Genomic DNA, 18,819 nt, shown 5'->3' on the forward strand with positions numbered 1-18,819 from the left:
AATATTTTAACTTATCGGGAATATCATAACTATGTTAAATTTGATAATTTAAAAATTTATGAATATTTCATGAATAATAATTCTAAAATTAATGTTACAAATGGTTATAAATATTGTCTATATTAATCAGTGTGATATATGAGAAAATGAAAAAAATTATAAATTTTATTATTTTCATTAAATAAAACCTTTCTTTATAATTTTAAGATTAAACAAATAAAGTATCTTATAAACAGAAATTTTAACTTTAACAAGAAATCATATAAAATGTAAATGCATATCATTAAGTTCCAAATTAACTTCTATTTTAAGAAAATAATCATTCTTGTCTCTTGTTTTTTATTCGGTCCTGTGCGTGAGATAACCAAATTTTAAGAGGTGCGCTTACATCCCCTTCATTGACATCCTTGAACTTACTTCTTATAACACCTAAAACAATCATAGAACGTATTAAAAAATAAATTTAGGTATTATTAATGTAAATATGTTTTTTTTTTATTAAAGTGAAATAAAGTTCACGCAAAAAATAGAATATATGAAATTTCGTGCCACGCAAAAAATAGAGTTTAAACGTGTCGCTTATTATTAATAATTTTACAATATATTTCAAAAAATGTTTACTCCTTTAAATCTCAAAAAGCAGTATTAACATTTGTATACAAAAATATAATTTTTATTTTATTAATAATTAAAAAATAATTACAAAAATTTTAAAAATGGCATTATCCTTCTTCACTTTACAAAAAACATAATATTTATAAGCATGTTTCATTAAGTTAAATTATACATTTATTATCTTATATTATTTATGATTGATAATTTATTATAAAAAAGATCGATTTTTTAATCAATTTTTTTCATAAGATTACTTTTATATAAAACAATATAAAAATAAATTATTTTTATTAGAATTTAAAATATATTCTTTACTAATATATTTTTAAAGGATATTTATCTTTCAATATTGATAGAAATTAAATAACACAATTATTTAATTATATATCTAAACCAATAATATTTCATTAATTTCTTAAAGATAGTTTACTAAAAAACTGAATAAATTGATATAATTATCAAAATTATATAAATATTACAAATGTTTTGTAATATATTAGCAACCCTACTTTTATAAAAATAAACGAAATTTTGAATAAAATTTCATATTTAAATAAATTATAAATCTATACTTACCAAATATAATTTTCCATAAAAACAATGTTTCAAATTTCTGTTTGTTTTCTTTTTGTCCAGTCCAACTGAATTTTGCAGCTACTTCGTCTCTAAACAATATTTTCATAATCTTCGTAACGGTTTTTTTCATAGTATTTTGTGAGCAGAAATAAAGTTCCGTTTTCTGTAAAAAAAATTAATTCTGATAATGGGTATTTGTAATGATATTATACCATATACATTTTCAAAAAAGAGGGCAAATTAAATAATAATAATTAGAAATGTTATAAAATTTAAAAAATGTCTAAACTTTTCTAGACAAGTAAAAAATACAATTATTCAATAATATTTTCATCTGTACTTACAACTTGTTTTTTAAATGTCTCATCATGTTTTAATTGCTGTTCAATGTTTCTTACGTCATCAAGATTTTTCATGGGAAATTTTTCATCTAAAATATTGTTCTCAGTATCATAAATCTGATTTTCCAATTGCTCAGAAGAATTGTTCTGTTTTTTCTTCAATAAAAACTCGCATCTCTTTATCCGATTAGTAATATCTACCAAACTTTTAATAACGAATGTTTTGAAATTTTTGTCTTCTGCAAAAAAAAGATAAATAATGTTATTTTTTTTAATTTATAATTACATATGAAAACTAAATTTTAATTATTGTTATATAATAATATTCCAAACATGAAAACATTTTTACCCGTAGCTTCTTGATTTGTGTTATGTGCCACATTTTTTTCACAAGAGTTGTCATTTGTATTTTTCAGAGGACCTGAATTGTTTGATGTCTGATATTTACCAATCTCTTCTTCGTTCTCAATATCGGAATCTGATTTATTTTTTTCAATATGATCCATATTTTTCGTTACACTGGATACAGATGTAGCTTTTAAAGATGGCGGTTTTGGATACATTAATTGTAGAGGTAGAGATTTATTTTTCCTTGGCAATTTTGCAACAACAGAAACATCATCACTTTCAGATTCAGAACTAGTAAATATTTTCTTACTCCGTAATTTTCTTTTACGTTTGTTTTCTTCTTCATCTGAAGTAGTATTAATGTCGGATACTTTCTCTGCTAATTTTTCCTTTTCTCGAGCCCTTTTATAAGTTTCTTTTGATCAAAGAAAATTATTTATTTGTACTTCAATAAATTTATAGTTGATGAAAATCATGATTCTTTTGATAAACTCCCGGCGAAAAAAACGTTCATATATAAATATATATAAAATATGCCCATATATAATCTTATATAATTATATACATATACATTTACGTATATAATATTTATTGACAATTGTCATCTTAATTATTTTGATTATTATCATCATATATAATTATGTATCAAACATAATTATTTATCAGAAGCATTAGATGTAAGATTACAATATGTGATCTTACATAAAATGCTTCTGGTAAGTGATTATATTCCATATATAATCATATATAATTATATAAAATTATATACAATTATATATTGTAATTATGTATGGTCATATATCTATAATTGTATATAATTGTATATAAATATATATGATTAAATGAACTTTTTTCCCAGGCTTTTATCTAATTGTAGCATTAAAATATAATATATTCTAATTATTTATTGTAAAATTAGATTTCTTTATTGTACTCAAATAATAAATATTAATTTTTCAATATTAAAGTACTATTATTTTAATATTACTGATTAAGTAAAAACATGAAATATAATTACAAGAATTTACAATACTAAATAATTTATTTTTAGACAATTGTAAAACTGATATTTTTAAAATAATATTTATGTAAGTCAATGATTCAGCATAAAATATGCATGATTAAAATTTAAATTTAAATCAATAATTAAAATCAAGCGACTGAAATTATTGCAAGTCTAATGAATGTATACATAATTTAAGAATAGATACAAACCTGCTGTTCCATATATAAATTCTATCTCGTATTTTTCCCATTGTACGTTTACTTCAGCACAAGATTTAATCAAATTGATACATTGTGCTGTATGCACATTAGATGGCCAAAATGTGTATTTCTTATCATCTGTTAACCATAGTTTCGGTACTGTAACCAAGCCATCTTTCAGTAAAATTATGTAAAATATATCTTTTTTTTGTACATTTTCTAGAAAAAATGGTAAAAGTGTGCGCGTAAGCTGCTTTTGCTTACTGGTCTATTTTACGTAATATCATACTTACCTACGACACTCATAATGCAGATTGATTTAATTTTGTTTTCAAACACGAATTATCATTTAAAACAAACAGATATATCGCCTTTCTTCTACATCTACACAATATATTGCACAATCTTTATTACGTAATCCATAACAATCTTTAATAATTATTTTATGCAATATACTATCTTATTTTATTTAGAGTACTTACTAAACCGAGAAGCGTAGATGTGTTGCACAAAGCTAGTAAAAGTAAAGCGTTTTTTACGCAGTACATGTATGTACCCAGCATGTACGTGCGTGTTCTCGGTTGGTACGTGCCCCTTCCACCACGGCACTACGGTGCTCTTGGTGCTGGCGAGCTCGAGTTTGTTGCATCACTGTTGTGTAGTGAAATTCCGTTCGACAATGGAAAAATCTATAAATACGGTACCACGTATTTATAGATTTTATATAATATTTAATAGCACATAGTCACACGTAGTTTAGCATGGGCTAGTTAATAATACGTTAGCAGTAAGTTCTCTAAGTAAAGATATATCTTTATTACGCAATCCATAACAATCATTAATAATTATTTTATGCGATATACTATCTTATTTTACTTAGAGAACTTACTACTAATGTATTATTAACTAGCCCATGCTAAACTACGTGTGACTATGTGCCATTAAATATTATAAATACGTGGCCCCGTATTTATAGATTTTTCCATAGTCGAACGGAATTTCACTACACAACAGTGATGCCACAAACTCGAGCCGACCAGCACCAAGAGCACCGTGGTGCCGTGGTGGAAGGGGCACGTACCAACTGAGAACACGCACGTACATGCTGGGTACATACATGTACTGCGTAAAAAACGCTTTACTTTCACTGGCTTTGCGCAACACATCTACGCTTCTCGGTTTAGTAAGTACTCTAAATAAAATAAGATAGTATATTGCATAAAATAAATATTAAAGATTGTTATGGATTGCGTAATAAAGATTGTGCAATATATTGTGTAGATGTAGAAGAAAGGCGATATATCTGTTTGTTTTAAATGATATAAGACGGAACTTCGGCTCACGTACCCAGACAGCACGGTGACGTCAAATGACGTATTAATAATGTCATAATGATTTTAGAAACATCATTAAGACGTGCTACTTAGGTATATTTATATTGTGATAGAGTGAGCGTTACATTTGTGGTAGTGAGATCGAGATCCCGTTCGACACTGATTTACGTTTACACGGCAATATCTAGTTGAAAACACTCGTAATCTACATTTTCATGATCAGCGTAAAACCGATTTGATAAATCTGGGTATTGCAACTATTAGTGTTACGTATAATTATAATATAATTATTTATGCCATAAAATGGATAATTGCATTAACGGAAACTATTAAACTGGTTCTAGATTGTTTTTTTTGTGTGTCTTTTCGGGCGAAAAGGTCTTAAAATGCCTTGAATCTGTCTTTTATTGGTTATATGACAATATTATTGTTATATAAGGAAAACATAATAAAGACAAAAAAAATATCATACTAACCTGATCTAACAAAAACCAATGTTTTGAAGAATTCTTGGACAATTATTGGTAAGAAATATATTTTTGTTATATGTAATGATATATATATATATATATATATATATATATATATATATATATATGATTACTTTAATGGAATACTGTTTAGTGGAATAGTTCAATAAAAATTTATATGAAAATATTCATATTAAATATATATTTATCATTACTTTAACATTAAGGGGATGGTGATCTCGTTTTAGAAACAAGATTACAACATAATCTCAAAAATGTTGAGTTTAATTGAAATAAATAAAATAGTATATATTATATATATTGTTGCGTCCGCGGATCGAAATCGATATAACTCGAATCCGCGTGACACAACCGACACTCGCGTACCGCAAGTAAATAATTAACACTCCTTTGAAAGAACGAAAGGAACTTTAATATAATAACACAGAACACTATTATACAAGGAACACGGAACAATAACGGTTATTGTAATCTCGAATACGTCCGCCCGGAATGGCATCCGTCGCGAGACTCTAAGATGGCCGATCTCTCTTCAGATAAACGCCGTTGTTTAACAACAACCCTTAGCAACGTTCTCCCGGAGACGGGTACAGCAGATTCAGGAATAACGGTCACAGACGACCCGCAGGGACGCAACACTACTCCCCCTCTTCAAGATTGTCGTCCCGACAATCAATGGTAGAAGGGCTCTTCTAAATTAAATGGGTTGATCGTTGTCCTCTTCTTCCAAGGCATTGACTCCAGGGTGCCTTAATGACTTCCTGCTCTACCCTGAACTGCTGCTACAGGTTACCGAGCGCCATTATTTATCGGCCCCAATCACACACCCTCCAGGAATATACAGGATACTGCCATCGAACCCGCTTGACAAGAATATCCAATGTCGACTCCAGGGTACAAAAACGGTTTCCTGCCCTACCCTGAGCTGCTGCTGCAGGTTACCGAGCACCGTCAAAATCCAGAACCCAATCGACTTCGATAAATCTTGAAATTGCAGTAGCTGTCCCCCGTTCTTCGCCTGATTTCCGGAAATGTCCAATGCTGCCGCATCTCCGCATCTCAACATAAGGGAGCGAATCTTCGGACAAGAGGGGGGTAACACCCGTGGACCCACCATCCTTCTAAGAGGACACCTCAAGTCCCTGTCTCGGCATTCGCCCTTCGTCCCACGGGAAAACCATGGTCAAAAACCGGGGAGAGACAGAGTCTTCAATGATGGTCTTTGAAGAACAAATTTCGAAAGAAGATTCTATAAAACATCTTCTTCCATTCCTTAAGAAAAAGAAACAGAAAGAAAATTAACAAATATCAAGTAACATAAACCATAAATCGGGTTTCGGATGTGATTTAAATCTGCCTTTAATCGAGATTTTCAATATTAACGACACACTCCAATACCGCACGCGCCTTTCCTCTAAGACATGATACGAGAGCGACGCTTTTCGCAGCGTCACTCCACCTATTTGCTCGCGCGATTAACTCGAACTGTGAGAAGAACTCCCTTAGCGGAACAGTCCCGTCAAAAATATCCGGCTTTAATTTAAAGCCTAATTCCGTATTAATATTAATCGAATTACGCGCGTCTCTCTCAAAATTAGGCGTAACATTAGGCATAAAATTTCTGTTCATAGAGCGACTTAGCTGGTTGTTATCATCCAGCAGACGAATTCTCTGCTCCATTCCACGTAACGCTTCGTCGCGTTGGCGCAGTTGTGCCTCAAATATAGCTCGCTGCTCATCGTGTTGGCGCAATTGCGTCTCAAAATCGGTTCGCTGCTGCAATCGCTCCTCGCGTAGCTCACGGATCTCACGCATCGCTGACTGAAGCGTAACCGTTTCCAATGATGGTCCCGATGTTGTAGCCGCCGTTGAAGTCAGACGACTCCTCTTTCTCGTCGTAACTCCTGCCGTCGGCGAATTTTCCTGTTCCATCTCCATTTTTATAGACGAAAAAACACACAATTCTCCAGAAAATCGTCCGCTCCGTTGTATCCCGGACGAGCCCCCAAAATGTTGCGTCCGCGGATCGAAATCGATATAACTCGAATCCGCGTGACACAACCGACACTCGCGTACCGCAAGTAAATAATTAACACTCCTTTGAAAGAACGAAAGGAACTTTAATATAATAACACAGAACACTATTATACAAGGAACACAGAACAATAACGGTTATCGTAATCTCGAATACGTCCGCCCGGAATGGCATCCGTCGCGAGACTCTAAGATGGCCGATCTCTCTTCAGATGAACGCCGTTGTTTAACAACAACCCTTAGCAACGTTCTCCCGGAGACGGGTACAGCAGATTCAGGAATAACGGTCACAGACGACCCGCAGGGACGCAACAATATATTAAAATAATGAGGACTCCGTAGTTGCAAATTTAAATAATTATCTATAATAAATGCCAAGCAATAATTCCCCCCCCCCTCTTTCTCTCTCTTTAAAAATTTTTTTTTTTTCTAATAATTAAACAAAATATGTAGTTATTTTGTTTATCACATTATTTTTAAAAAAATATACAGGTAAATCTTTTATCTGATTATATATTTAAATTTGCAACCACAAAGTTTTCATTATTTTAATATTAAAAATTTACCTTTTTATTTATTTTATATATATAACTAAAACTTACATTTTTGAGATTATGTTAGGATTTTTTTTCTGAAAAAAAATCTCACTCTCTTAATTATTTATTTTAATTTAATATTGGATAAACATGTAACAGGATAACGTTTTGTTAATTGAATATACATTGCAGGATAACTTGTATGATGTCAAAACATTTTAAAAAACATATCTCGGATTTGGGTGATCGTCAGTTCCGCCGTCGTATAAAAAATGAAACGGAAAAAGTGCTGAGATATGTTTTCGAGGATATAAAAAATGATGATGATACGGATGAAGAAACAAGAAAAGGTATAATTTTTACAATATTATTATATTGAAAAATTATATGTATTATGAAACAATTTATTTCATCCTACAGAAGACGTGTTGTTTTAAAAAGAAAATTATAATAAAATTATTTGTATTATTAACTAAGAATCTGTAATTATCATTTTTGTTACTAAGTACAAATGTTTTATAATTATTTAATAGAAATAAATGTATTAATTATTTTATAATCGCTAAATTTAACATTTAAAAAAAATTGATTGTTAAATAAATAAATTTAAATTAATTGTAAAATCCAGATTAATTGAATATTATATTATCATGGCATACATATAATTTCATCTCTATAACATTCCCAATGAAAATGAACAAACATAGGAAGCATATAATAAGCAAATAATAAGAAGCACAGATTATTAGATATTTAACCCAGATAGCACAAGGATGTCCTTAGGACGTCCAAAGGGCATCCAGGACATACATGTAGGATATCCTCAGGATATCCCATTGTAATCCTCAGATTTCCTCTGGATATCCTGAGGAAGAGTAAATGATAGCCGTATATTAACCTCTCCAGGGAGATCCTGTGGAACATCCTAAGGATTTTTATAGGATATCCCTTACGGAAAAATACACTCAACTTTTGGGTGTTGACCATTAAAAAAACATCAAAAAAACCCTTCAAAGTTGGGTGTGATTTCGGACCATTGATTGAAGGTTAACCTTTAAATGATAGTTAATTGATGGTTAACCTTCAGTTAATGGTTAATCCTTAAAAATGACGGTAACCCTGAAAATAAGAATCCTCAAATGAAAGTAACACCCAAATGAGAGTAAACCCCATATTTGAATGTTCTCAATTTGCATTCGATAATATATGCAAAATCATCATCAGATGCGGGATTTATATACATATACTCTTATTAGGGTATTACTCTCATTTTCATTTCAGATTCCCTAAACAAAGTAGTAAATGAATGATAAAAAAAATCAACTCTGATTTCTTATTTTTAATTACATCTTTCAAAAATTCAACTTTTATTTCTCTAAATACGATGGAAAGTATAATTTATGAAACAAATCATATAATAACAAATAAAATATATCAAATAAAATAAGACGTAAAGTATTTTGTATACATTTAAAATAAAACTTGTATTTAAAATCTAATCTTGTATTTAATCTAAATAAAAGAAAAATAATCTTTTCGATTTTTTTTAAAGCTTGCTGCAAGTTTTGTACTTATATATATATATATATATATATATATATATATATATATATATATATATTATAATAGGCATTATATGTTGAATCAATCATATTAAGCTTTTTCTGAAGTCGAGACTTTTTTGAAGTTCCGTGCGACATTCTTACATTTATTAGTTACTGCAGTATTGAATAACTGTTCCGCATTGTTCACATTTTTAAATGTGAGTAGTACATAATCTGTAAACAAATATATAAATTATTATTAAAATTTTATAAATTCATTTTAATTTTAACGTAGTTTTCTTGCACACAAATACTTCTTGTTCGCAGTATACATATGTATTAATATTACAGTGTTAATACAAATTAAAAAGAATAGCAATTAATTGATTAAAAATGCGATAAATTAAAAAAAATCCTTATAATGTTTACCTTTTATTGCATTAAATTTATGATCTTGGTCCAAAGGTTTTTTTTTCTTCTCTATTGAACTTTCTATTGATTTTATGTTGTTCTTTTTTCCTGTTCTAGATGAACACGCAATCTCTTGTGTTGAAAACAAATGACCCATTAAATCGCAGGTCATTTTACCAATATCAGAAGTCCGAATTTTCCGCATAATACTTTCCGGAATATTGACTCCTCGACTAAGTGATATCATATTCTATATAACAGATGATAACAATAAAATATAGTGAAAACTCTCAAAGAATTAAAAATTGCAGATAAATTCTCATTTTCCATTATAAAAAAATATACGAAAATTTGCATACATTTTAATTTTGCACAAGATACGATCAATTTACAGCGAATATATAGTACATACCTTGTCTACACAAGCATTATTCGCACTTTGCGGATTCTCTGCAGACGATGCCATATTTACTTTTACATCTGTTTCGACTTTCTGCAAAATACATAAACATACAGAATTTCAATTTGTACATACAAGATATTAATTTATAACAAGTAATACATATACCTCTCACTTACACAAGTCATATCATTGACAATTTGCAAACTTTTTGTAGGCGATGCAATATTAATTTTGACATCTGTATCAATCTTGACTTTCTGTAAAATATTTTCATTATTGCACAAAATTATTTCATTTTTATTAATTGACGTATCAATGGGAAGAACTTTCTCAACATTAACCTTATCATTTATTTTCTCATTATCTTTTTCTAATTGCTGCACCTGTAAAATGTATATTAGAAAATATAAAGACAAACATTTTCATAACTAATAAAATAAACTTTTAATAGATGTATAATTTATAATATAAGTGATATTCTTACCAAATCATCAGAACGGACAATCCTTACATTTTGGGTTAAATTTTCAATATTTTGTAATTTTTGTATCACCCGGTCTGCTACAGTTTCTATTTTTGTTATTTCTGTAATAAAATTTGTATTAATTTATAATAACAATTATATTTTGAATGTATAATGTTTATTTCGTTTCATCGTTCACTACTGTATTCATTAAATATTAGATAACCCGGGAAAAAATGGCCCATATTTAATTATATATGAAATATGCTCATATATAAATATATACAAATATATATGATTATATATAATTATCATATGATGTATATATAGTTATATATAATCCTGTATGATGTAATATATTGTCATATATAACCGTATATGAGATTATATATATTTATATATAATTTTATACAATTATATATATATATATATATATATATATATATATATATATATTTTATATATAATTATATATAATTATATATAATTATACATGGACTTTTTTTCCCGGGAATATTTATAGTTTTTATACTTTTTAATACTGAGTTCGCTATTAGACTTTCTTGCTGTTGCTGAGTACCATTCATATTGAACGTTTTTGTTTCTTCCTTTTTGTTCGATGGCTTGTAATTTTCATCGTCAGATGAAATTAATGTTTCGTCTTCATCCGAAGAAGTACACCACTAAAAATGAATGACATTGAAAAACAAAAAAATAGAATGAATATAATAAGCACATTGGATGCTTTGTTATTTTAATGCATTGATTCGTGAATCTATGTGATCAAGCGATGGTCGTATGTGACCATAAATTGCACAAATATCGCAAGTTTGCAGCATGCAGATAAAAGATAGTAAAAGACATTTACTTACATTTTTTATATAAGATGTTTGTTTTTTTAGATTAGGCAACATATTTTGTTGTATCAACGCTCCAGCTTGTTAACACTCAAATTTGTGAATAAGTTGAGTGTTTGTCATCAAAGTTGAAGGTTAACATTTAAATTTAAGTGTAGATTGAGTGTTAACCATCAAAGTATGATATAAATTGTGGTTTAACTTTCAATGATGAGTATAGGTTAAAGGTTGACCCTCATCGTAGGGTGTTGTTTGGTGTTAACCGTCAATGTTTAGTATCGATTTGATCAGTGTTATGATAATTCCCTCGTCGTTGTGTGTCGTTTAGGTATTTTCCAGCAAGGTAGACAGATGACACATAGTGTACACAATATCACATGAGTGGCTGTCAAATGAAGAAATTTAAAATTCCATTTGATAGCCAATCGTGTGATACTGTGTATTAACACTGTTTCATCTGCTTTGTTGGAAAACACCCATTGTGTTAATTTTCTTTAAGTATCGATTGACGGCCGTCATTGATGTCGAATATCGATTAGTAGCTGATGTATATATAATTGCACATAATTGACTAATACAATAATTGTAATAATATATAATACAAAATAAAACTAAAACCTAACAAGTAATAACTTTAAATTCATTTAATAATTTTTAATAAATATTTATATTAATTTTTAACATACCCATAATTAAAATTGAGATTTGAATGTTATTAATTTGTAAATACTAATTGTAAATATAATTATATTAATTATAATTAATTATATTATATTTCGGAAGGATTATAATATTATTATTATATGAATTGAGGGTAATTTTTGAACAAATAATAAATACAGAATTAGTTGCTTCTACTGACGAATTCATGTTATTTATTATGTATATTTTATACATATTTTGTAAATTTCACACTTTTTTTAAATAATAGCTTTGTGCAATATTTTTAAATAATATAAACATTACAATATAAGCATACATATATATATAATATAAACATAAAAAATATAACATAAAACATACATGGTGATTGAATCAATCAGTTTCTTTATTATTTACCAAGGGCATTATATAATTTGTTGTATCATTATCGCCAGGTAAGAGAATACATTTATTAGTAATCTGTTCTGGTTTACAGGTTAAAATATTATTTGTTATTTCCACAGCATAACAATAACTAGCTGATGAGATATTATAATGCGAGCATAATGTTATATCTTCTAATATTTCAATCGAATTACCAACAACTACAAATGCAGTAGCACCAGTTTCTAAAATAACTGAAATAATTGATTTAATCGTCATTAATTCACCTAATTCTGTTTGTATTATACTATTATTCCGTTTATACATTCTGTTGTAAGAATTGCTATGATAAGTGATACCATTGTATATGAATCGCTGATACGATTTCCCATTATTGTTCTCAATCCTTTCGTTAATCAAAGCTTGTATAGAAATTTTTTCAACTAAATTTAAGAGTATGTTTTTTCCAGTACCAATAATTTTCACAATATCATTATTAGCATTTCGCGCTTGACCGTATTTACTTTTATTATGACCTAACATATGATTAAATAATTTTTTCCCTTCTTGATTGCAATTTCTTTTATTAAATGTGTCGTTATATTTTATGTTTTGCAATCTTAAATAAGATTTACAAATCTGTTTCAAAACAAATTGTGAACTGTGTAACATTTTCCTCAATACATAATTATAACTCTCATAAGGAAATGCTGACCAAGCCCATAAAGCACCAAAATATTTAATTGATTTTGGTATATGTAGTAATAGATGAACATTATATTTCATACATTCTGCACCATATAGTAAGGGAATTCGTTCAACAAATATTTGAAGTACTCTTTCAGCTTGTACATAATCTTCGTTTGTTATTTTTTCGCATAAAAACTTATATATTGCAAAAACTAGAAGCGACCAATGTTTATAGTAAGGTTTTGAAAGTACATTTTTTAAACATGGCATAGAATAATAAAGAAGGAAATTTTTTAATTCGGAAGCTTTCCAAACTTTAATATCATTGATTGATCTTGGTGTCCGTGTTATTTCACTTGGTGGTCGGATTGAAGTTAATTTTTTGTCAAAAATATCCTTTTTTGTACCAATATACGAAGGATTATGACAATTTGTAAACCAAACGATGATAAAGGATTTTACCACACCTAGAAGTATGGAATGCATATATTCCGGAGGAAATGATTGTATAATATCAAAACCAGGTACAAACATTAAATGAGACATGCCTTTTACACCACGAACAACCTTTTTTTTCTAACCGCTTTTTGAGAATCTTTTAAATGTTGATTCTTTGTTCTTGCTTTACCTTTTTCCAAATATACACGAGCGTAACCATTTCCTACTTTCACTCTATCACCTGGACATAGGCAAAATGAACAGCCAAATTTACCATTAAATTGATGTACATTCTGAAGTGCACATCGTGCAACTGAATCAACAGGTGCAACAATTGTATGTACTCTAACATGAACAGGTGCATCTAAACCAGGGGGCAAACAATGAAAACCATTTTCATGTAAATCTTTTAAGTCATCTACGAACGGTTTCAAAAATAAATCCATTACGGGTTTTTTTGCTGAACACCAGATACTTGAAAGTAAGATGTTTTCTTTACGTAGACAATACGGTAATTCATTGATTGCCACTTGGATTGGACACATGGATACTTTTGAAGATTTGAAAGTATCCACTCCGTCAGAATTCCACTGAAGAGTTATATCATAATCTCTAATAACTCCATTTCTACGCAGTCTTCGATATGATTCCCCACTAGTTATATCTGAAAGTATACTAGACTGTTCTGCACAACTTCTTTGCAATTTATAAAAAAGCGGTCCTGATAATAAATTACGTAATTGATCTTTTAACGGTAAATGTACAAAATAATGCCCACCACGTACTAAATCAATTCTCATATACCATGTATTACAAGACGTACAATTAATATGAGTCATTTGTTCAAAATTTAATTCCACAAAACATTCCGGACAATAGAAAATTGTTTTCATGTTTGCGGTTTTCGGAAATTTTTTTAAGAATAAGTGCCGAGAAAAATTTAGTGTAATTGGAAGATGACAATTTATTAAATTTAGAAGATCATCAAATGCTAGATCTGTTAAGCCATGACGGATTATAAAGCTCATGATAAGGAGATCACTTTCATCTTGGGTTAATGGACAGTTTTCATAAATCGGTTGCCTCATCTGCAAAGAAATTGTTTTCTAAAATTATCTACAAAATTCCATTCTGATTAGCAAAATGTAATTAGAGATGTTATATGAAATTTTAATAAAATATATGAAATATTTCATACATAAAAACACATGTAGTTTAAATTAAAAGTATATCATAATATAATATCATATAATTTCATACATTAATTGCTTTAAAGGAAATGTTAAAATTAACACAAAGTACAAAAATTCGGTTTTTCTAACACAAAAAAATTAGCAGTAGTATAGTAAACATAATTTATACTGAGAGTAATCCAATTCTTACTTCTTCATTATTGCCATCTTCACCATGTGCATCATCAAAAATATTTTCTTCATCATTGGCATTATTAACTTGGTTGTTATAGATTTCATCATCGCTACTGTTATTTTCATCTATTGAGGAATGCTCATTAATTTCTTCAAACTGTTGAAGCGCTTCATCGTGCATGCCAATTATATTCTCTACTGCATTATTTTCTTCCTGCAATAAATATATAGTCAAATTATTAGATACTTACATAATTTGTTGAAAATATACACTGTTTAGACAAAAACAAAGCCGAATAAAAACATTTCATAAAAAGTAACTAAATGCGGATAAACAAACTTTTTGATTGACTTTTGAAATAATTTGTTAGCAAATATTGTGCTATATTTTACAAAAAGATTTCTTATATGTTATATAAATTAAAACATTTCTTATATGTTATATATATAAAATAAATATCCATGTTGAGGTTGTTTTATATATATAATTTTATAATCCTATTATTTTTTATAAGTATACCTGATTATTGAAAATCAATTCAGCTTGTATTTCGTTCCTTCGTCGAGATTGAATAGTTGTTGCTGGAACTTCTTCTCTTGCATCTTGAAGATATTTTCTATATGTGTGTGGTCCTCTACTATTCATAACAATTCGTAAATATGAAAAACGCGTAATAACTTATAACTTGCAATACAACTTGCAATAACTGTTCATTGCGTAGCTAATACACCTGTTTGTTTGTCACTTTTAGCGTTTGTATATTTTATAATAACGATCCGGTTTTCAGTTTTCACTATTCACCAACAAACACGTGATCGGGACACAAATTAAAGCAACACAAACGGCCATGATATTGACGTAAAATTTCGTCGTCGCACTTTATTGTTAACCATTCCCTGAATTCCACAGCGATACTATAATTTTTATTGACGAACTCGACAAGCAAACAATCATCATTATTCATTATGTACAAATAACAATGAAATCTCAAACATAAAGAAAACCGACAAAAACTTGCAAAATAATTTCATGCCAACTATCGAGAGATACCGAGTATTGCCGAGCAGTGTTGTTACATGAGCCCCCTTTTTTGCGCACATGCGTCGAATCCGATATCAGTAAAATGCTTCGATCGAGTGAAAAAGGGTTCCTTATAGCCTTTGTTTTATCGTTTGTAAAAATTTTATTTTTTTTCTTATGGTTTTTGATTTTTCATTTGTAAAAACTTAAATTTTAAATATATAACTTTTTATTACTCGAAGCATTTTACTGATACTGGATTTGTCGTACGTGCACAAAAAAGGGGCCCATCTAACAACATTGCTCGGCAGTACTCGGTACTTCGGTAGTTGGCATCGTGCAATTGTTTTGGAAGTTCTTCTCGGTTCTTTATATAGTTGAGATTTCATCGTTATTTGTATATAATGAATAACAATGATTGTTTGCTCGTCGAATTCGTCAATGAAAATAATAGTATCGCTGTGGGATTTAGAGAATGGTTAACAATAAAGTACAACGATGAAATGTTACAAGAACTAGTAAATAAAGGAAACTCTGTTCAAATATCATGGTCCTCTTGTGAAATTAAGAGTGCGATGAAAATGAAAAAAATCATTAAAACGTTAACAGAAAAAGATTGGAATACGACGGTAATCAAAATTCTTGCATTTGGAGGTATATATATATGCAATACATACATTTATATAATGCATATGCATACATGTATATAATCAAATATAAATTTTTACCAAATAGAAATTAACCTATAAAATCTCTGTAAAATAAAAGTTACTTATATAGCAACTAAAATCTTATAATTAATAAGGGCTCCGATGTTCGCATTAATGAATCGAGTATATCACACTGCATGCGAGTAAGCAAGCCGACGCGGACGAGTGAGTGAGCGAGTGAGCGCGTTCAAGAATATTTGATGAGGCCTACTTATTATTAGAAAATTTACGATATAACCAAATTTGCTCATGTAACTGCAATAATAACATCGATACTCGGTGAACATTGTTTTTTCTAGAATGGACAGATATGCATCGACAGTTATTAGAAAAATACAGAAATTTAATATTAAAAATCCATGTAAGGGTGATAGAAAGAAATTGATGAAAAAATCATTTACTGATGACCATGAGTCTGATGATGATGAATATAACCAATGTACTAAAAAACGAAAAACTGAATTGAAAGTAAATATAATGATTAAATGTCAATGTTATTATAAATCATTCGTATACTTATATTAGTATATTCATATTTTTATATATTCTCGATCTTTACAGATTAACAAACGATCTAAAATGAAAGCTGGAGCGTTGATACAACAAAATATGTTGCCTAATCTAAAAAAACAAACATCTTATATAAAAAATGTAAGTAAATGTCTTTTACTATCTTTTATCTGCATGCTGCAAACTTGCGATATTTGTGCAATTTATGGTCACATACGACCATCGCTTGATCACATAGATTCACGAATCAATGCATTAAAATAACAAAGCATCCAATGTGCTTATTATATTCATTCTATTTTTTTGTTTTTCAATGTCATTCATTTTTAGTGGTGTACTTCTTCGGATGAAGACGAAACATTAATTTCATCTGACGATGAAAATTACAAGCCATCGAACAAAAAGGAAGAAACAAAAACGTTCAATATGAATGGTACTCAGCAACAGCAAGAAAGTCTAATAGCGAACTCAGTATTAAAAAGTATAAAAATTATAAATATTCCCGGGAAAAAAAGTCCATGTATAATTATATATAATTATATATAATTATATATAAAATATATATATATATATATATATATATATATATATATATATATAATTGTATAAAATTATATATAAATATATATAATCTCATATACGGTTATATATGACAATATATTACATCATACAGGATTATATATAACTATATATACATCATATGATAATTATATATAATCATATATATTTGTATATATTTATATATGAGCATATTTCATATATAATTAAATATGGGCCATTTTTTCCCGGGTTATCTAATATTTAATGAATACAGTAGTGAACGATGAAACGAAATAAACATTATACATTCAAAATATAATTGTTATTATAAATTAATACAAATTTTATTACAGAAATAACAAAAATAGAAACTGTAGCAGACCGGGTGATACAAAAATTACAAAATATTGAAAATTTAACCCAAAATGTAAGGATTGTCCGTTCTGATGATTTGGTAAGAATATCACTTATATTATAAATTATACATCTATTAAAAGTTTATTTTATTAGTTATGAAAATGTTTGTCTTTATATTTTCTAATATACATTTTACAGGTGCAGCAATTAGAAAAAGATAATGAGAAAATAAATGATAAGGTTAATGTTGAGAAAGTTCTTCCCATTGATACGTCAATTAATAAAAATGAAATAATTTTGTGCAATAATGAAAATATTTTACAGAAAGTCAAGATTGATACAGATGTCAAAATTAATATTGCATCGCCTACAAAAAGTTTGCAAATTGTCAATGATATGACTTGTGTAAGTGAGAGGTATATGTATTACTTGTTATAAATTAATATCTTGTATGTACAAATTGAAATTCTGTATGTTTATGTATTTTGCAGAAAGTCGAAACAGATGTAAAAGTAAATATGGCATCGTCTGCAGAGAATCCGCAAAGTGCGAATAATGCTTGTGTAGACAAGGTATGTACTATATATTCGCTGTAAATTGATCGTATCTTGTGCAAAATTAAAATGTATGCAAATTTTCGTATATTTTTTTATAATGGAAAATGAGAATTTATCTGCAATTTTTAATTCTTTGAGAGTTTTCACTATATTTTATTGTTATCATCTGTTATATAGAATATGATATCACTTAGTCGAGGAGTCAATATTCCGGAAAGTATTATGCGGAAAATTCGGACTTCTGATATTGGTAAAATGACCTGCGATTTAATGGGTCATTTGTTTTCAACACAAGAGATTGCGTGTTCATCTAGAACAGGAAAAAGAACAACATAAAATCAATAGAAAGTTCAATAGAGAGGAAAAAAAAACCTTTGGACCAAGATCATAAATTTAATGCAATAAAAGGTAAACATTATAAGGATTTTTTTTAATTTATCGCAT

General features: G+C 28.6%; 3 protein-coding genes across 3 annotated transcripts in view; 1 reads left to right on the plus strand and 2 right to left on the minus strand.

The window, feature by feature from the left end:
• Positions 1-1,505: 1,505 nt before the first annotated feature.
• Positions 1,506-3,547, minus strand: LOC138942184 (IgA FC receptor-like). The gene is made up of 4 exons (XM_070312230.1): positions 3,380-3,547; positions 3,096-3,245; positions 1,882-2,295; positions 1,506-1,771 (listed from the first exon to the last, which is right to left on the minus strand). The coding sequence occupies exons 1-4, from the start codon at positions 3,390-3,392 to the stop codon at positions 1,506-1,508; spliced, it is 843 nt and encodes a 280-aa protein (XP_070168331.1). The 5' UTR covers positions 3,393-3,547.
• LOC138941969 (cytochrome P450 4C1-like) overlaps positions 1,986-18,819 on the plus strand; it is a 65,735-nt gene continuing 48,901 nt past the window's right edge. The window contains exons 1-3 of the mRNA XM_070311958.1: positions 1,986-2,106; positions 4,765-4,944; positions 7,674-7,831. Of these exons, the coding sequence (XP_070168059.1) occupies positions 7,684-7,831 (148 nt within the window). The 5' untranslated portion in view covers positions 1,986-2,106; positions 4,765-4,944; positions 7,674-7,683. The remainder of the gene's footprint in view (positions 2,107-4,764; positions 4,945-7,673; positions 7,832-18,819) is intronic.
• LOC138942132 (uncharacterized) lies at positions 13,043-15,326 on the minus strand. The gene is made up of 3 exons (XM_070312188.1): positions 15,201-15,326; positions 14,697-14,894; positions 13,043-14,401 (listed from the first exon to the last, which is right to left on the minus strand). Exons 1-3 carry the CDS (start codon positions 15,324-15,326, stop codon positions 13,427-13,429), a joined length of 1,299 nt encoding a protein of 432 aa, XP_070168289.1. The 3' UTR covers positions 13,043-13,426.

This window comes from Polyergus mexicanus, unplaced genomic scaffold (assembly GCF_030449975.1).
Source record: "Polyergus mexicanus isolate NDT 795.1 unplaced genomic scaffold, iyPolMexi1.0 SCAF_21, whole genome shotgun sequence".
Taxonomy (NCBI): Eukaryota; Metazoa; Arthropoda; class Insecta; order Hymenoptera; family Formicidae; genus Polyergus; species Polyergus mexicanus.

Coding starts and splice junctions, on each gene's coding strand:
- LOC138942184 (XM_070312230.1), bottom strand. Junction 2,296..3,095: donor ATTTATATATGGAACAGCAG/GTTTGTATCTAT, acceptor TTTGATCAAAAG/AAACTTATAAAAGGGCTCGA. Junction 1,772..1,881: donor CACAAATCAAGAAGCTACGG/GTAAAAATGTTT, acceptor TTTTTTTTGCAG/AAGACAAAAATTTCAAAACA.
- LOC138942132 (XM_070312188.1), bottom strand. CDS start 15,326: ATGAATAGTAGAGGACCACACACATATAGAAAATATCTTCAAGATGCA. Junction 14,895..15,200: donor AATTGATTTTCAATAATCAG/GTATACTTATAA, acceptor TATTTATTGCAG/GAAGAAAATAATGCAGTAGA. Junction 14,402..14,696: donor AAGATGGCAATAATGAAGAA/GTAAGAATTGGA, acceptor ATTTCTTTGCAG/ATGAGGCAACCGATTTATGA.